At 43.6% G+C, this 20,628-nt stretch overlaps 1 protein-coding gene and 1 long non-coding RNA gene across 2 annotated transcripts; one reads left to right on the forward strand and one right to left on the reverse strand.

The window, feature by feature from the left end:
* The first annotated feature begins 2,069 nt into the window (after window positions 1–2,069).
* LOC147486452 (uncharacterized) lies at window positions 2,070–14,919 on the forward strand. Its single transcript, XR_015202506.1, has 2 exons — window positions 2,070–2,186; window positions 14,185–14,919. It is a non-coding gene; the product is annotated as an uncharacterized LOC147486452 (long non-coding RNA).
* A 300-nt stretch (window positions 14,920–15,219) lies between these two features.
* Window positions 15,220–20,385, reverse strand: LOC147486453 (phosphatidylinositol:ceramide inositolphosphotransferase-like). The gene is made up of 12 exons (XM_086573235.1): window positions 19,915–20,385; window positions 19,750–19,839; window positions 19,400–19,486; window positions 19,251–19,319; window positions 17,240–17,320; window positions 16,798–16,869; window positions 16,602–16,662; window positions 16,403–16,505; window positions 16,008–16,103; window positions 15,878–15,924; window positions 15,656–15,783; window positions 15,220–15,573 (listed from the first exon to the last, which is right to left on the reverse strand). Exons 1-12 carry the CDS (start codon window positions 19,945–19,947, stop codon window positions 15,496–15,498), a joined length of 945 nt encoding a protein of 314 aa, XP_086429361.1. The 5' UTR covers window positions 19,948–20,385; the 3' UTR covers window positions 15,220–15,495.
* Between the last annotated feature and the right edge of the window lie 243 nt (window positions 20,386–20,628).

Genomic DNA, 20,628 nt, shown 5'->3' on the forward strand with positions numbered 1-20,628 from the left:
CCAAATATAGTTAACAATTTACACTATTCTAAATATTGTCACAAATAATCCAAAAAAAAAAAATCAAACTTGCCAAATGTAGTTCAATTTACAAAATTTGGCTAATTGTAGACCGTTCATTTTCACCATTTTTGATACTATATTTGGCAAGTTTAGAAATTTTTGATTTTTTTTTATTATTTGTGACAATGTTTAGAATAGTTAGGAAATCATATCTACAAAAAATTAGCCTAATCCAAAACTTATAAATGCCCTAACAATTTTGAGTTTGTTTACATGTGTTAAGATAAGATATGTGTCTTGAACCCCTCCCTTCAAAGAATAGTGTTTTTGAACAAGCTTATTAACTGCAAGATTCAACAGAAAAACGGCCATGACAGATCACACTAACTTTTCGTGGTCTCTCAATTTCTCACATTTCCATTTCATGAAAAGTTATCAATATTTGTATTTTAATGTAAACGTACAAAATCGGGTGAGAAATGATTTTTAAACGCAACATACAATGATACTAATCAAAAGAGAATCGTTTTAGACTGTATACTATTAAATTTTGTCAAACAAAACCTTATTGCAAAACCTATTTTGTAGCAGAAGAATTGTTGCATGGTAAAACCAATTCAGCACTGTTGTCACAGTTACGATTTTTGGTTTGAGTCATTATCTTTCCAATTTTTTTTTTGTAATCCATTATCATTCCATTTGGTCCTACATAAAAGATGTTTTCTGGAAAACATGATAGATGATTAAGAGCATTTCAATATTATCCCTCGCCTTTAGTTAGATCCCATTGACCATTGAAGATCACTTTCTTTATAAACAAATGTTTGATTTTTTTGTTCGCTAGGTAAGCTAGAAATGTATTAGAAATTGGGGGGAAAATGTAACAGAGAGCCACTAGGAAAGCTGCCTATGAGCTTCCCTTACAAAACGTGGCTAGTTGTGATAGTGCTCTTAATAGTTTGTTCATATTTTTCTATTATACACATTGTCTTACAGTTCTCCTATACAACTCTCACTTTAAACATTATATTGAATACAACAGCCTGGGATGTATCATTATTTCCCCAAAGCGAAACATGCCCCCAAGAAAGTTGACAGATTATGGCTTATGGGTGCTCTAAAGTTTACGATAATTAAAGCAGATATATCTAAGTTTTTCTAGTATAGGCAGCTTATTAGTTTGGAATCAGTCCTCATGTAGTCATGTGTATAAACTAGATCGAGTGCACAACCTGTATAACAGAGCAAAAGGTTTTGTTTATAATGAAGTACCCAATTGGCATAAAAATAACCTTAAACTATGATTCGTATCTAGTTTATTAGTGGAAAGGATATACGGTGCTAGACATTTTGCTAACACCACCCAACAAGAAACGTGCCTCTTCAATTATGATGGTTCTTTAAGAGTTTGAAAGAATGAGTTTGCCTGGGTTCCAACTCATCTGATGTGGAAGTTAGATTTCTGAAGAGAGGACACCAGCATTATATTGTCAATATCCGGTCGAGTTATGACTTATTATTGCTCTCCTTCAAACAATTTTTTCAAGAAAATTGATTTGAACACATAGCTTTGTAAAGATAAGACCAATTTACAGAAGAGATAGGCCTAATTGCCTAATGCTCCTTTGCTCATTTCGTTATAAAAAAAGAGACTGCTTGTGCATCTAAAGACGGCAGAAATGTCAGTTGTAAAGGGGTGTTTTGGATTTCTTGTTGGGACCGAGTTCACTTCTGAGCGAACTGCCTACGTATCCTCTTCTTAGTTTTTCTCCTTTTCTTTCTTTTTCTCGGAGAGAGGAATCAGGCCCGACGTAGTTCAATCAGGTGGTATTTATAGGCTTAGGGAAGACTCAATCTAGAAGACACGTGTGTTTATGATACACGTGTAAGGTCGAGATCGTGAATGAGTGTCGAAATGGGTTATATTATAAGTCATGCACTCATTGTGCCGATGAGGTTATCCCTATTTTCCGGGGATGGGTAATGATTACCCCCGATGGTTATCATTACACGAGGCGCTCGCCATGTGCTCGATCTTGAAATAACTTCGCCCTCCTTTCTCGTGGAGGTCGCTCTTGGAGGTCGGAGTGATTACCCCTGATGGTTATCATTACACGAGGCGTTCTGCCATGTGCTCGTACTGAAATAACTTCGTCGTCCTTTCTCATAGGTCGCTCTTGGAGGTCGCTGTACCGGGGTGTTCCTGAGGGAGCTCCTCACGCATTTCGGTCTTGAGTGGTCGGCGCCCCGAAGTTCGCTTTACGTTTGCACGTGTGCATAATAAGATATCGCTCCCCTACACAACCCCCTCTCAGTATAGTGTTTATGTCATAGGAAACATTATGCTGAGAGAAAGAATGTGTGGAACGTGAGCGAGCTGTGGTGGACGACTCGACTAGGACGACATGACTTTCGAATTCACGATGCCGATGCTTTGGGCGGAAAGGGAAGTTATGTCGAGCATGCACGCGATGTAATCGTAGTAGTTGAGAGAAACGTGTCGCCGCGATTATTCGAACCGCTGAAAAGACAAGATCTTGGAACACGCGGTGGGCTATAGCCTAGGCTGTAATCATAACTTTTTGGTAACCGAACAGCGGTTTATACAAAATCGAATTTGGGACATTGAAAAGGCATTGCGTGTTTTCTTCTTCCACAAAACGCAAGCTGTGGTTCCTCGTGAGTGCTTCGCCGTTATCTTTCCATTTTCAATTTGCTTTCCTCCCCGCCGGTCGCTTTTGCTAAATAGGTAGGTCACCATAAAGGTATAGGGTTTCATTTCGAAAGTAGTTGGTAGAAAAAAAAAGAAAACTTGCCATAATGTCCGACTCGATGACACTCGATCGGAGGAGGTCCGGAGAGATATCCTTGAGTTGTGGAGTAGAGGAGGATGAAGAAGCGTGAGTGTTGGCGTGGAGGTTGATTTGGAAGAAGAGGATAGGATAGGTGAGGGTAATGCCCGATCTAGGTCGAGGTGACGGCGTACCCGATCGCCAGTCGAGGATATATCGTCATCAAGCCGATGTGCCCCTTAGAAGTGTAAACCGTCGTCTTCGCTAACTCGTTCCCGATCCGAGGGCGATATGGGATTACCGTCCCCGACGGAAATATCTGAACCACGATTGAGTGAAAATGTTCAGAGTGAGGAGTACAACCCGCCAATGGTGGAATAATAATCTGTGAGGGTTACCGAGAGCGATATGCACATACCGTTCTCGAAACCGGTATCGACTTCTTGGCGCTTTGTTGGAAGTCTCCCCGGTTCGTAGGTAACACCGACGATTATTTAAGGTGTTCGACTGCTTTGAATGCGACGAGTGGGAATATGACATAAATGGTATCCGACATAGTGGAACACTATGTGGTACGGCGATCGGGGAACATGAACTTTAGCTTGCGGACCATGACGACGCTGCTCGGGCCGCGGATCGATGGAGTAAGCAATGAGGCTGGACTAAGAGGCCGTTGTTGCTAGTTGGCAACTACCGCGGTGAACGGGTGTATACCGCAAACTAGTATTTGTAACATATCCCGTGGGTAGGACATTTATTTGTTGTTACTTGTCGAAGGCGTTTGATAGTTACTCTAACAGTCCTTGTTTTACTTTGATCGCAGAGTTTTTTCGTGAAGAAGTTTAACCGATCGTGGGGAAATAGAGAGGTTCGCGTGGTTGACTCGTGAAGAAAAAGCAAGCGAAGGTTGCACACTTTTTGTGGAAAAGGGTGGGCCCGCGATCCGGGAAAAAGGAAGGCGAAAAAAGACCGAGCTCGAGGTCAAATAAGGGAAGAGCTGATGGAGGCGCCAACGAAAGAGTGACTTAGTAACGCGAGAAGAGAGGCAACGGGGCGGGCGCGAGGCTCGCTAGAGGTGGTACCTCGGCGGGAGGATCGAAGCCCACCGGAAGCGAGGTTCGATCGATACCCCCGTGGAGTTGGAAATGGTGGCTTTCAATCCTCGGCGAGGAGCAGGTCGGAGAAGAGGCCGCTGACGCCGAGCAAGACGCCCAACTACTTTAAAGTAGCGCACGCACGCTCTTGAGAGAGCTCTAGCGCCGCGGGCGGTTCGATGGTGGCCCAACGGGGCTATGGTTTTCGCCGGAGTGGAGCACGACTGGCAGTCATGGACTTGGCCACTTTCGGGGCGGGGGTCTAGTGCGCCGACGGGCGAATGAATGAATCCATCCAACCGGCGAAAAGCTCCACGTAAAGCAAGTGGAAAAGCCGTTATGGTGAGTGACGACTTAGAGGGGCGGTTCGTGTTTCTGGATGAGAATGGGGTGCAAACGAATCGCGGAAGCCGGGTGGATCAGAAGCCTTCAGATCAAGTAAGATATCGGGTTGCCTACTAGAACAGATAGCTCGGATGGCAATCGCAGGATTTTGGATGATAAAGGGTCGGCCGATAACTGAGGCGAATGGAAATTGCCCAATGTTTGGTATGCGCGGTCTATCTTTGTTTGATGTAACCGTCTCCGTGATAGACGCTTATTGCGGTTGTGGCTATTAACCATATGTATGTATTTGCAAACCGTAAGTGGGTTTCAAAAATTGAAGGAGATTTGCGCAGATTCGCGGAGGCGATATAGAGACGGTGGTGAAGCCGTCGATGAGTCAAGAACGCCCGTGAGGCCTCAAGATGGAACGCGAGGAACTGGAAGGTCTGAAGAAAACTCATCAAGAGCTGAGTCTCGCCAAGATGTTGAAGGACACATAAAAATTTGAAGAGCCGAGGCAAAACTACGGTGGGAGTCAAGAGAACGCCCCCGCAGCCGATCGTGGAGATTGGTAGGTTGAACGATTATGCCTTACACTGCAAGAAGGTTGCTCAGGACGCTACCAAAGCCTATGATGTTCTGGATGCAGATTTCGTGGAACTGGAAGCCGACTACAACGCTTTGAAGACAGATCATGCACGCTACACGTCTTACCTCGGGGTAGAACGGGTGCCAGGAGGAATTAATAGTGCTCCTGTTACTTCAGAGGTTTTGCCCGCGATCGCGATATCCGCGAATGCATTGACCGAGTTTAGATGCATGGATGAGTTTAGAAATTTGGATGGAGTATCCGCGGATAGTGATCGGATGCGGATGCCGAGATTGATGAATCGCCACCGGAGAACTAATTATGGAGCCCAGAGATGGCGATTTGTAATTTTGCTTTTTTAGTGCTGTCAGCTTATAAGCTGTGATACAATAGAGCTGGTTTCCTGGGGTAACCTGGGCAGTTCGTCTTGTTACCTGTATGCTTAAGTACAAAGAACGACCTGGTGCTCCGTTCTGTGCTGGGGTACTCAGGTGGTAACGAAGGTTATTTAGCCGGGTTGGATTTCCTGAGTAATCTCAGCAACCCGGTTAACGTATTATTTTGCTATCTTGCTAATATAGATCGGTGCTTGTGCGTATGCCATGATTGTTGCTTATTGCTTTATTACTGCTTGCTCAACTATAATTGTGTGTGGTGACGGTGCATGTGGCGAAGAATGGTAGGTATGTTGTAATGACAACTTCTCGACGTCTGGCTGAGATGTTTGCATGAGTCGTAAGAATGGGGATCGGATCGCGGGCTTCTCTGTGATGCAAGTCAAAACGCCGTGTTCGCCGCTTAACAAGAAGTTGTTCCCTCGCGCGTGCTAACACGTGGAGGGATCTGGCCGGTTCAAGGAACGTAATGATGGCAAAAGCGGATGGCGTTTGGCGCCTCAAGGTAATTAAGAGGGCAGGAAAAGACGTTTTTTTTAATAAAAGCGGCTTATCACGGACCAAGACAAGTATTTGCTTGCCTTCTTCCCAAAGCTTCACCGCCTACTTGCTCGCTTTCATTTGTTGTGCCTCTCCTCCATTGCCGCTTATCCGTGCACGCTTATTCTCTTCGTGAGGATTCTCTTGTTGATAAAAGGTTGGGGTAAAAACTATAGCTCGTGGTGACAAGACGTTTGTGCTCTAGGTTGTTTTTCATGGCGAGATGTCGTCCAGATCGCGGGGAAGGAACAAACATGAGGGAAACTTCTCTCCGATAATGGAAGAGATGGAGTTTCAACCGCGACGCATGGTGATCTTGGGAAGAGGAAAGCCGATAATCGTAGAGAGAAGAGTCATAAGCGTTCTAGGAGGTAAAGGCGCCCCATCGGGCGGCATTGTCTTTAGGTCGCCCGAACGGGTAGGCGACACCGGGTCGCCACGCCGCGCGGAGTGTAGCGACTGGGGCAAGGAACGCCCGATCGGCTGGTGAGAGCTCGCCCCCACAATCGTGGTGATGGGAGCGAAGTTCTACTACGATGGGGAGGATTTGGGAAGAAGCGTATGGTGAAACGCCGATCAGAATTTCCACTCGGCACCCATAGCGACCCGGTCCCCGGAAGGGATCGTCTTGGATGGTGACAAGGCAGAGGTGAAGGATGAGGACATGGACACTCTACTGGGGACGATGGATATTGCCGCTTGTTTGGTAAACTCCAGACCTACTGAGTTGTTATGTCAGTTACTAGGGCGAACTGATTCGTTAACTTGCTTCATGCAGTTTTTTGTAGGATATGACAAAGCCGAAAGATGTTGTACAAAACGCGGAGATGAATGGCAACCCTCACGCCGAGCTAGGATGTATGCGAGCCGCGTGGGGGGCAGACAAGAGAAAGCTGGATTTGATGACGACCAAGTATCGAACGCCATCGCTTGGAGAATGCCGCGTTAGTGACTGACGTGACAGAGTTAGAGAGGGAACTAGCTGTGGTGACTGCTTATGCGAAAAAATGTCAGAAGGTGGCGCGAAAAGCGAAGAAGGCGATAATGAAGCCTCAGACGCTTATATCGCGCTACCGGATCGAAAAGTATGACACCGAGGAAAACGGTTCTCGGGCGATGAAGGAGGGAATGAGATGCGTGTGATGTCGAGGTCATTTCGGCATCGCTTTCGACTAGCGCGCTGACCAGGAAGATAAGCATGTCATCACTGAGAATCGATAAGGTGATCTTCATTTGACTCTGTTGGTCTTGAGTTGTAAGTTTAGTTCACATTTTTCTCTCTTATACGAGAGTCAACAATATAGCTGTGTTTCAGGCTTGCCTGAGCAGTTCGCCATTTTTATTCAAGGAACTGGTTTCCACGAAAGTGGCAGTTCCACACTTGGTTAATTTTTGTAATGATCATCGATCTGGATTTCCTGGGTAATCCCAGCAGATCGGTGGATGTAGCTATTATGATGCATGGTTATATAATCTGATTGGAGATGTTCCGTATGTAAATTGTGGGATTTGGTGTGTAATTAATTTCTACTTAGGAATCTAGTAATATCGTCCCGTCTTGTGGACACCCTAGAAGTATAGGTCGTCGGCGACGCGAGTGGATTGGAGGGGTCAATGGATCATGCGGGCTCGAGGGGAGCGATCCGCTTCATGGGGGCGTTATGGTGTAGTCGATCGTAGACATATAAGTCCTCAGCATAACAAGACCTGTAAAGGATGTAGAGCCTGTAAGCTCCAGAGAACTGTATGCTCGCGGAGAGCGTTCTCGTGTGGTCGATCCTAGAAATATGGGTCTTCGACGTAACAAGACTTGGAAAGGCTATAGAGCATGTAAGCTCCAGAGAGCTGTATGCTCACGGAGAGCGTTCTCGTGTAGTCGATCCTAGAAATATAGGTCCTCGACGTAACAAGACTTGGAAAGGCTGTAGAGCCTGTAAGCTCCAGAGAGCTGTATGCTCGCGGAGAGCGTTCTCGTGTAGTCGATCCTAGAAATATAGGTCCTCGACGTAACAAGACTTGGAAAAATTAGTAGAGCCTGTGAAGCTCCAGAGTCAGATGCTCGCGGAGAGCGTTCGTGTAGTCGATCCTAGAAATATAGGTCCTCGGCGTAACAAGACTTGGAAAGGTTGTAGAGCACTGTAAGCTCAGAGTTGTATGCTTTCATGAGAGCCGCTTCGTGCGACAATGGAGTTTCCTGGTTGAGAATGGTGGACCCAGTAAGCGTGTTGTTTATCTATGCTGTGTAAACTGGTTGACTTGTCACTACAAGTAAGTAGATTATACCTTACTAGCTAACCCAAGAAACGTAATTTTCATTAATGTGAACATAAAGATATACAACGTGAATATCGCTACTGGTAAAAAATTTTTAGTAGGTAAGTATTCCAAGGGCGAGGCAATATCTTCCCCTCTTGGGTTCTTAGCCAGTATGCTCCATTGCCGACGACGCGTTCCACGATGTAAGGGCCTTCCCATGTGGGTGATAACTTGGAATCGTCTTGCGTCTTTTTGAGCACTAGGTCTCCAGGTTGAAAAGACCTAGGATGAACTCGCTTGTGGTAGGAGTTCTTCAGAGTTTGCTGATAAGATGCGACTCTGATGGCAGCTAAGTCCCGCTTTTCTTCCAACAAAAGTCGACTTCGTGCTAACACGAGTCGTTATGTCCCGACTTCGACCAATTACGATCGAAGTCGTAGTAAGCTTAGCTCGGTGGGAATTACGGCTTCTGTGCCATAGCATAAGGAGAATGGTGATTCGCCGGTACTGGATCTAGCTGTGGTGCGGTGAGCCTAGAGAATATTCTCTAATTGATTTGGCCATTGGCTCTTATTCTTTTCAATCTTTTTCTTCAAGTTTTCCAAGATTGCTTTGTTATCGGCTTCCTCACCACCATTACTCGAAAGCGCATCGTGGAGTAGAAAATCGTGAATGATCTTCCACTTGGCTAGAAACTCTTTGACCGTTCTGCCTTTGAACTGGGGCCCATTATCCATGACTAGTGTGTGTGGCAAGCCAAATCTGGTGATGATGTGGGTCCAAATGAAGTTTCGGACATGTGACTCTTTGACGTGTGCTAAAGGAATAGCCTCGACCCACTTGGTGAAGTAGTCGGTTGTAGCTAGGACAAAGCGAAAGCCAGTACTCTTCTGTGGGATGAATGGGCCCATAATGTCCATGCCCCACATGTGGAAAATACCCGGCTCGCTATCTTGTCGATTCGGCGGCGAGGTTGGATGATATTGTGGGCCAAACGTTTGGCATTTGAGATATTTGAGGACATATGCTTTGGCATCGACCGCATCCGAGGCCAAAAATATCCTTTGAGAGATGGCCTTGTGGGCTAACGAAGCGACCACCCGCGTGATTTCCACATTCTCCTTCGTGGATCTCTCGCAAAAATCAACCGACCCTATGCGGGGTAATGCACCGTAAGTCGCGGGCCTCCAGCCGGATTTTTCGAACAATTTGTTATGAACCAAACAATAACGTCGGGCTTGGTAGGGGATCCGCTTTTTTGGCATGCGCCTCCTCGAGGCGCGTCGCCGTCTTGGATATAATCAATGATGGGTTGCATCCATGCTTGACTCAACTGAGTGGCGGAGAGAGGAAATAGGTCGCTTATCATCAAGGTGTAGTCGACTTGGTATGCAGGTCGATCGACGACTTCTATGAGAATTTGTCGGGGAACGCAGCTCGGGGTCTGGGTAGCCAAGTAAGCTAAACTGTCTGCGTGGGCGGTTCTCCTCACGCAAGAAATGATGTATGTGTACCGCTTAAAAGAAGGCAATAACCGATGAACGACCCGAAGATACTTGGAAAGGTTACCTTCATGGGTAGTGTACTCTTTTGCAACCTGGCGAACGACCAGTTGCGAGTCACTAAAGACTTGGATCTCTTCGACGCCGAGCTGCAGCGCCATACGAAGTCCCCTGATCAGCGCCTCGTACTCCGCCTCATTGTTCGAAGTGGCAAAGTCGATGCGAACGGACTTTTCCATCACCGTTCCATCGGGTGAAACTAAGACAACCCGATGCCGCTGCCGCCGGGATTGCTAGAACCATCTACAAAAGAGACCCGGTGGATTTGATGTGCTCCTTCAAATCTGGGGAGGTCGGTCTCTTGTTCCCAATTGGGGTCATCAACGAGGAAATCCGCTAAAAATTGGCAACGACTGTCCCTTCTAGGAAATTCGTGGTGCAATTCTGGTGGTGTTTGCCGAAGTTCTTCACCCCAAACCGCCATTCGAGTAGTTTTGTTTTTCTTTGTGGAGAATTTTCTTCAATGGGAGGTCGGTAAGAACTTTGATTTGATGCGCTGAAAGTAAGGCTGAATTTCCGTGCGAATATAACAAAGCAAGTAATCTTGCTCTTTCCAGGAAGGAGTAATTCTTTTCATTTGTCGTGGCGTCTTGCTTTGTGAAGTAGATCGGTTTTTTGAATTGTTTTCCTCTTTGAAGAGAAATGAGGTGATTCGCGAAATCGGATATCTTGCCGGATAGAGCCCCGAGTCTCTCCATCTACAGGTTTAGCTAAGGCGGGTGGTGAGGTACTCTTTGAGAGTGGCGAATGCTTGATGACACCGACGCTCCATGAGCGCTGCGCCTTTTTAAGGAGTTGCAAGAACGGTCTACACTTATCGGATGCCCTTGATATGAATCGGTTGAGTGCGGTGACCATGCGACAATTTCTGTATTTGTTTCTTCGCGGCGCCGGATCGGGCATGTCTAAGAACGCCGGATCTGGTGCGGATTCGCCGATCCGGGCCGAGACACTTGATACCCTAAAAACTTTGGGAGGAGGACGCCCAAAAAGGCATTTCTCTGGATTGAGTTTCATGCCCGCACGGGCGTAATGTCGAGAACGCTTGCTTTCAAGGTGGGTGAGGTGATCACCGGCTTTCTTACTCTTGACGACCATATCATCGATGTAGACCTCCATGGTGTCGCTTTAACATGTCTTGGAACATGTCGGTGACCGGCGTTGATATGTTGCTCCGCGTTTTCAAGCCGAATGGGAGAACGTTGTAGCAATAGATCCCTTGCTCTGTTATGAAAGAGGTCTTCTCTTGATCCTCCTCTGCGAGTGGGATTTGGTTGTACCCACTGTACGCGTCCATGAAGGAGAGAAGCTCATGACCACAGGTCTGGTCGACAAGTCGGTCAATGCGAGGTAGGGGAAAACTGTCTTTTGGAGTGGCCTGATTTACATAAATAAAATCGACGATAAGCTTAACTATTCCGTTCTTTTTGGGTACGGCCACGATGTTAGCGATCCACTCCGGATAGTCTACTTTTCGGATAAAACCGACTTGCTTGAGTTTGTCGACCTCGTCATTGATGGCTTTTTGAAAACGCAGGGATAGTCGGCGGGGTTGTTGGCGGACTGGTCTAGCATGGGGATTAACATTTAATTTATGGCATCGCGCGATGCGGGATCTATCCCAGGCACATCGATATACGACCAAGCAAAAACATCTTTATTCATAGATAAGAAATTTACAAGGTGAGATCTGAGTGTGGGGTCTAGGTTAGCCCCTATATATACGAACTTGGGGTCTTCTTCGGTGCCAAGATTCACTTTTTCTTTTTTACGCATTTGGGGTTTTTTAACTGATGGCGAAACCGCTTTTGACGACTCGCTATCGGAGAAGGTCTGAACACCTGGTGGGACGACGACTGGCATTTGAGGGTGGAGCGACGTTCGGGCAATACCGAGGGTATCCACGACCTGGAGAGTGGGACCTGGCTGCAAGCACATTGACGGTGCGGCTGCTGCTGTTGATGGCGGCGACGACATGAGCTGGGACGATCTCGACGAAACTTTAACCGAACGGCTTGTCATTGGATCAATGTTAGAGGTCTTCTTCGGGGCGATTGAGGACTCGGGGAGCGAGTCGCGGTATCGGCATGGAGAGAACTTCGCTTGTAAGAGCCCCCCCGTTTTGCTTGATGATTCGGGGTTGGACTTCGCGACTAAGTCACGCGTGCCATTGTGTAGGCTGGAGGGTTCTGTATGGTGGGAAGCAATTCACGAAGCGGTCTCATCCGTTGATTTGACACGGTTACAATGGTACGCTTCAAGTTGATTGCTTCTAAGTTCCATCATGCCTCGAGGTCTGGGAAGCGGAGAACTTGATGTAAAGTGGGCGATACATCACCGCATCGATGAATCCGTCGTCGTCCGAGGATGGCATTGTATGGCGACTTAATTTTGTCTAGAACTTGAAACGCGTGTATTGCGGTGATCTTGTCCTCTCTAGAGCCCACCGACTTCGAAGTATAATATCACCAATGGGATCGCCCGGATCCATTGAAACCATAAAAGGGGCGATCAGATCGGCGAGGACGGACTTGGGAAGGCTCATCTCTTGCATGGTGTGGTAGAACAAGATGTCACGAAGAGGCTGGCGGGGTCGATCGAGCGGCTTATTTGTCCGGTCGCTAATTTTGACATGGACAACCAATGCATCATTATGAGGAAGGCGGACTTTGCTTAAATCGGCCTCCGTAAAAGTGATATCGCCTGCGCTGCGACCTGAACCACGCGGGGCGTGAGCTACCTAGGAGGTGAAATGATAGACTTCCTGAAGAGCACCGACACGACGTCTTTTCTCTCTGGATGAGGTGACGGAATCATCCGGAAAAGTAATCACGTGAATGGTTCGATCATTGTCACGATCGGATGAGTCTTTGCCGGCTCGGGCGCTGAACGATCTCGCGTGGGCGTCCCGCTGCGTGGACGACCTTGAAACTCTTGGGAGTGGCGGCGAGATGGAGATCGACTACGGACTCGACGAGCCATCAGTTTGTGTCGCAGATCGCCGTCAGGAATGCGAGTGTACTGTTTGATGTGGCCGGCTTCCACTAGGTCCTGGAGATAGTGTTTAAGCCCCCAGCACGCATCAGTTTCATGGCATTTGGCGTTGTGAAATGCGCAAAATGGCTTGTTAGGGCGATCTACTGGCTGCCTCACTTCGGGCCGGAAGAATGGGGCTCGCTTAATTTTACCCAGAATGTAGCTGGGGGAGCGCGTCAGGATGGCGAACTCTCTACTGTTTTCTGAGCGGGTGCTGGCCTTTGGTGCAAGCGACCTAGCGCGCTTCTTTGCCCGTGGTGTACGATCTGAGACTGCTGCGACCTCGTGGTTCTCTGCTAGACCGTGGAGTTTTAAAGTTTCCTGCAACTTGATGTACTTGTCCACGCGAGCGTAGAGCTCGGACAATGTCTCTGGGCGTTCCTTCATCAACGACCTAGCGAGGTCGGTGTTTCGCACTCGGCAAGCATTGGAAAAGGCCAGTGTGGCGAAAGATTCTTTCAAGCCACTTTCCATGCACAACAGTTCGGCCTTGAACCGTCCTAGGAATTCACGAATAGTTTCGTCCTCCTTGAATGATAACTGAAACAAAGAATCAAGATCGCCTTCTTCCGCTTTGTGGTGGACGTCTGGTTGGCGAACAAATCGATAAAATTCGTTGAAGGTTTTATAGAATCGATTCGATTGAAAAGAACCAATCGAGGCGCCATCCTTCGAAATTTGGAAATAATCTGCGATGGAGATGATCAAACTACGGTGAAATGTAAAAGTGCCAAACTCGAATATAGCGAGCCACATCTTCGACCGGCACGCGTCTTTCGCCCGTCATTACATGGGAAAGCGTGGCTGGATAAAGTCTTGTGGAGAGGCTTTATTGAGGACCTCTGCGGTGAACGGAGATGCGCGATACGTCTTAAGCATCTTGTGCACAATCTGTGTCGAATCCTTCTTTGCGGCGTTCCGGCCGATCCTTTGGGATAACTCATTAATCTGCTGATTAACGTCATTGATCTTTGTTCTCGCTCCATTTGCCGACTTGTTGTTGCTGGTAACTATCCACCTGAGCACGTAAAGTAGCATTTTCTTCCCTGAGCAAGGAAATGCTCTCATTCGTTATTCCCAACTGGTGGGCAAGGTGCTGGACTTGATCTTCTATGCTAACCATGCTTCGTGGGCTTGAGAGTTAGAGATGGATGAACTGATCTAAAGTGGCTCTCAAGTAATCGAAACCACGGGCGGCCGCCAATGTAAAGGGGTGTTTTGGATTTCTTGTTGGGACCGAAGTTAAACCGGTTTAACGCCTCACGATCCTCTTCTTAGTTTTTTCTCCTTTTCTTTCTTTTTCGGAGAGAGGAATCGAGCCCGACGTAGTTCAATCGTGGTATTTATAGGCTTAGGGAAGGCTCGATCTAGAAGACACGTGTGTTTATGATACACGTGTAAGGTCGAGATCGTGAATGAGTGTCGGTTTGGTTATATTATAAGTCATGCACTCATTGGGTCGGCGATGAGGTTATCCCTATTTTAAAGGGGATGGGTAATGATTACCCCCGATGGTTATCATTACACGGTCATGTCATGTGCTCGTCTTGAAATAACCGTCCTCCTTTTCGTGGAGGGTCGCTCTTGGAGGTCGGAGTGATTACCCCTGATGGTTATCATTACACGAGGCGTTCTGCCATGTGCTCGTACTGAAATAACTTCGTCGTCCTTTCTCGTAGGTCGCTCTTGGAGGTCGCTGTACCGGGTGTTCCTGAGGGAGCTCCTCACAGCTCGGTATTGAGGGTCGGCGTCCTGAGTTCGCTTACGTTGCACGTGTGCATAATAAGATATCGCTCCCCTACATCAGTAATGGCCTCCAAGCCCAATTTTAGCTGGCAAGTGGCAATTGACTCTCTGAAAACTTCTATTATTCGACTAATGTCTTCTGCAGAGTTTTGCTTTGCAACAAAACAAAATTACAGGCTACAGCCTGCCTACAGCTATACCTCTGCTGTTTGTAGGTCAGCTTCACTTCGACTAAGATTAAGATACGCCTTTGTAGAAGATGGCAAATCCAGATAGAAATGCATCAATGGGTAAAAGTGCTCCCAGATGGTGTTGATTAGAGCCGCACACCACTACCCTACATTTCCGTAGATTGTGCATCAGATAAACAACATAAAAAGAGCAAAGAGTTGGATAACACATGCGTTGATAATGATAAAAGCAACATTTCCACAAGAAAAGATTTTCCATATATTTTTCCAGCATATTTCGAGCCAGCTAAATTTTATTTTCATTTATTTAAATTGAACGGCCCCTGGACCATGGGCAAACATATAATATATATATAGCAGTTCTAGAATACGCACCTTTTGATGTGATGAGTGGCCTACATTAACTACACCACTCTCTCCTGCGCACACTAAATTTTCTATAATATATATATTAGATAAAGTGTCATTCGACGTGTACATATGTAACGCAAAACCCCACTCCAGCCGTTCTACCTGGCCTCGTACTCCTCAAGAAGCAGGTTGGAAACCGGGGGTATTGAAATTGCAATATATTGTCCAGTTGGAAATGTGGGGCATCAAACAGGGGCATTGAAATTGCAATATATTGTCCAGTTGTACTACTACCGCATACATGAGGATCCACAACACATAAACAAGGTCCATTCCGCATAGTAAAGGAGTGTAAACGTATTTACCATAAAGAGAGCAAAATTAGTAAATCCTAAGAAAAAAAGGTATCCATTTCCAGCGCTAATCTATGAATAAAAAAAGACACCGAAAGAGAAAAACAAAAGATCTGATAAATTACAAATCAGGTTAACCCAGTCGGTGAGGTTGCCAAATTACACAATGAATAGCGAATCGAGAGGATGGGGTGTAGTTCCAAACGAATTCCTTGTAAACCTCCCTTAGAATAATAGCTACTCCAAGGCACTGATTTCATCTATGTGCCGTTTATAGCTGTATCTGCATGGACATTGTTTGAATCTTCTAATATCTTTCCATTAACGGGTCTCTGTCTCTGTAAAAACATTACAAATCAGCATATTGCAATGCCCTACAACAAAAAAATGAGACTCCTGCAACTCGTATAGTAATCATACCCAATCAACAGTGTCTACGGAATTCCCATTCAAGAGTTTGAGGTGCTCTTCTTTTGTTCTGCTATCTTTATCTTTAGTACTCAATGGAAGTAATGGAGATGTGGTTCCATTGCTTCGGTCAGGCAGTTCTGCATGAGAAAATATTAGTGACCGTAACAATTTTTTTTAAAATTGTTATCAAAAGTAAAACAGGGAAAGGAAGAGCAGCCAACAAATGCTCACCAGACAATTTCTTATCCACAAAGAAAACAACCAAATTTACGGTATACCTGCAAGTGGATCAAACTTCTCATTGTGAAAACATAAAATGAAGTGAGACTTCTGAAACAAAATTTGTAAAATCCATACTTACCAAGCAACGACGACATCTACTGTGTAATGCTTGCGAGACGCTACAATCAGGAAGCTTTGAATGACAGCAATCAACCAAGCAAGCAGCTTGATATCCCTGTGAGCATATATGTTTAGGTAAATATGATTAGTATAGTAGATATGCACAGCATGGTGGCTAATCAAGCATAATAGACATTCTATTATCAAATTGTTTGACACCATAAACTATAAAGACACAATGTGACATAAGCCCGTAAGGCACGTGTGACTGCCTGCATGTTCCTAAAGATCCAGTATAAAATGCTGTCTTGCAAAGAACTCGCAGATGGACATATAAAATGTATTTGATCGGTTAATGCAACTCAACAATAGTATCTAATGAGATTAAAGATAGCAATCAAAATAATGGTCTACCTTCTTGTTCCATACTTCTGATACGTGCGGACAAACACTAGTGTAAAGATCATGTGAGATGAGAATATCAGATCACCACAACCATATATCACACCTCTGGGAACTGCATATAAAATTAAGTTAAACAAAGATGCCATAGGTTTAAGAGAATTCTCCACAATATTCCCCAAAAGCAAACAAATAATAAAAGACTGCTTACAATTTATTAACAGCACTTCTATTACACTATTTGGTGGAGGCAGTGTGGCAAGTGGAGAACCCTGAAAAGCCAGGAAAGAAGGACCTGATAGTAAGCTTTTGTCTGGAACACAGTTTGCACATAGAAGAGTGTGCAATACATTCAAAATGACAAAACAGGTGACTGAATATGGCAGTTCCATGTAAAAATACTTTACCTCACGGCAATGGTAGTTTGGACCAGGAAGCTGAGTAGAATAGAATGTGATGATCCGGAGAAATTGCGAAGCCTGAAAGAGGCAAAACGAAGGTCAAGTTTGACAAGCGTTGAAAGGTAGGAACATATACCTCCACAATCAGTTTTAGATTCCCTTACTGGTGCCAAACAGTAGGAAACTACAGAGTCACTTTCCAAAAACAACAAAACCACGAATCTTTAGTCTTTGCAATAGACAATGACAATATTCAATATTGCAGTATAAAAAGAAAATGTGGTATAACTGTATAAGGAATCAGCACCACCCGTCCTTTACACCCAAGACAAGAACAATTTCAAGAATACGAAATAATATCTCGCTCCATAAGTATGCAGTAGCTTCTGTTTGCAAGCATTAAAACTTAAAAGACATAACAAAAGTACGTCACATGATATTGACTTACACTTAGAAATGCTAGGACCCTGCGCCAAAGTAGAACTGTGTAGAACTTTTTGCTTTGGAGGACAAAAGGATTGAAAGTCCACTGCAATATAGCATACACCATATTAGAATCAGTACAGACAAGTCTGTTCCCTGAAATCACTGAAGTGCTACTTAGTTCAAGCATAGTCAATGATGAAGAGATTGCAGTTAAGCTTCCCATTTAGCTCTGTTAGATGTGTAAGCTGTTGTAACTAAACTTTGTTAGCCAAATCTATGCTTAAGGCTTAAGCAAGGGAAGCTACAAAATCTGTATTTCTTGTAGGTAAGGATATTTAGTCGTTTTATTATATCCTTCACCACATATCTGTTGAAGCTCCAAGATAGTTAATACATTCCAAATGTATAAACTGGAAACGGATACTACAAAGGATTATCATTATTCTCTGAACCAAAAATGATGGCATGAACTGCAATATACACGAACTCTTTTACACGTCTCATATGTAGTGGTATTCATCTGGCTAGCTAACAATTCAGAGATCTTTTGCAACCTCTGATAATCTTTCCCAGTGGCTTCCCTTCAACTATATATTCTATCCCAATAATCTAAATGCTAAGGTGTGAGGTGAGGCGTTTCACTGGCAAAACCTTGCGGCGTCAATCTCAAGGTATGAAGCATACTTACGATCATTGGACTTCTGAAGGATTAAGAGGATGAAAATTATGGTAAAAAGAAAAATGTAATGTGCATAGATTAGAAGCTTAACAGCAATATCATTATATACAAATTGAGTTGCTATGTTATAATGCAAATCACAATCCTTGGGAAAAGGAGCAAAAAGGTATTTGCCTCTTGATGTTTACACTTTTTATGACTCTTTTAGCAAGTGGCATGATTTGGAATACAGGGTCACCTCAAAGCCTTGGGTGTTTTTGGTAAGCATCTACCCAAGCCTCCTAAGCCATTAAAAAAATTGTTCTAATCTAAATTAAGCTTTTCTAGTTCTTTCTGTATTTTCTCCCACGTATTTTAATATTTAAGAAAAGGTTGTCCTCATAACAGAGCCATAACTCTAAACTTTTGATTCTACTTTAGAAAATGAAGTTTAACAATGCATGTGATTACTATAATGAAGCTTCAGGGAAACAATATAATGGTAAAAAACAAAAAGATACGGAACTAAAGGTTTGCAATTCAATCAAATATATAAGATTGTACAGAAAAATTGATTACAGGGAGAATTGTTCGTGTAAATAAATTACCAATGCAGAAAAGAACATCTTCCAGCAATTTTATTAACTTTTTGACAGGAAAAAGAGAGAGAGAGAGAGGTTACATGTATGCTGTTAACTTGCATAATGCATATTCACATATAAGAACAGGCAACACATAGTTTGAAAAAACACCATTGAATCAATAAGTGCTTGAGATGCCTTCAAGATGGTTTGAAATATAAAGATGTTTGTTTCCCTCAATTTGGTTGTACTCCTGAACATATGTACGTACACAGAGTAAAAATTACTTGCACTGAAGAAAAGACAAAAACAATTCAATGACCCTAACTTATTTAGATTGGGTTTTGCATTTGAAACCACAGATTTGCCTAGAAAATACACCATTCGTTTAAAAAAACAAAAAAGCTTTTACAGCAAGTAGTATGTACAGACATTCCAAACTTATTTAGCCTATTATAACATCTACTTGTTGTAAAAAAAAATTTGTGGTCGGTTGTAGATTAAACAATATAAAGTTTTTATTTGCTTCCAGAATTTGTAAATTCATTCAAATAGGCTAGTCCTAATGGCGCAGAAAGCACTATTACACATGTGAAATCGGAGTTTAGGCGGCAGCAGAGGCAGTGAGGGAGATGCATTCACATTATCTTCTCAATGCACATAGGTTAGTTGTCCCTTAATACATATTGAGATGCAGTAATACAGAAATGATGTAAGATGCATGAACACTGTTACACATAAAGTGAGAGGAAATATAAGTATGGCTTGAGGGGAAAAAAACAGTAGAACCTTACCAAAACAAACGAGAAAAAGACGAAGCTGAACAGAGTTTCACTGATGTAAGAATTCTCTTTCCCAAGTTCCTAAATTATAAACTGAAGAATTAATATCATCTAGTAAATTGTAAAATGCATTAAAACAACAAAATTAAAGATCTACAAACCGGAAGAAGAAAGAAGCCCGCATCCTGAAGTATGGGTCCTGGTCTATGAAAATAATGAACTCCACGAGCAGCTAGTCCATGAATATACTATACATAAACCAAAATAAAACTGACATAAGAGATAACAAAAATAATTGCACTCACCAAATTTGAATAAAAGTAAAAAAAATATGAGATCTACACACTACACTCTTACTTTAATAATACAACTTAGAAACAAAATCACGATATATTATGTAAAACTCAATCACTACTTTTTGAAGAAAAAAAAAAGTGAAGATTGATGAATTTGAACTTTACAACATACTTTTAGAACTTCTAGATCACCATAAACGAAAAGTTAAAAAAACCTGGAAAATAAGTCCAGCAAGAAGAAGCTTCCACTTTTCTGTAAGTAATAATACTTCTATTGACACCTCCTTGCAAATCCTCTTCCATAACTGCTCCAAAAAACAAAACCAATTAAATATTTTTAAAGTAACAGATAGGATAAAAAGGTATGATATAAAAACAACCTTAGAAGTCTCGCGAGCAACGTAAAACGTCATAATCTTTCAAGAAAAATCCTAACAACAACTTCCATATTAATTCATAACCGCCTCCCAATTTCTCATTCTAACTGACTAACTAACTCTCATCAATAATAATATTTTGGATGAGAATGAGGATCTCGATGAAAAACGAGCAGTTATAGAGGAGACCAATTTAAATCAAACTCTTTTTGTAAAGTGTTTATTTTTGTGAAACGCTGAATGGACACGGGGGGAAGACAGTTGAGACTTTTTTTGTTTGTTGGAGATGAGAACAAAAATTATATAGGAGTTGAGAAAATAAAGATCGCCGCTACGCGGTTCGAATGAATTGAGAAGGAAACTGAGCGTGGAGAAATCGACGAAAACTATAATATTTTTTTACTTTTTTTAAATAATCAAAATTTTAAAAATTGAGAAAAAAGGATCTGGAAAGTGGAAAACGAGGAAAAGGGCAAATATTCCCTCTCGGCCTCTCAATAGAAACTAGCTTCCTTTAGGGCACGTGACGTGCACGTTCGGATAATATCGGTCACAGATTAGCCCAATTTCGTGTAATCACATCACAACACTGTAATTTGAAAATAATTTACCAAGCGTACCATGAGTGCAGTTCAGTTGAATAGAATTCATAGTGAATAAAATGAAAATTTCGAAAACAGTTAATAAAAGAAATTAGTTGCTTTAAATTTAAAATCT

This window comes from Coptis chinensis, chromosome 7 (genome assembly GCF_015680905.1).
Source record: "Coptis chinensis isolate HL-2020 chromosome 7, ASM1568090v1, whole genome shotgun sequence".
Taxonomy (NCBI): domain Eukaryota; kingdom Viridiplantae; phylum Streptophyta; class Magnoliopsida; order Ranunculales; family Ranunculaceae; genus Coptis; species Coptis chinensis.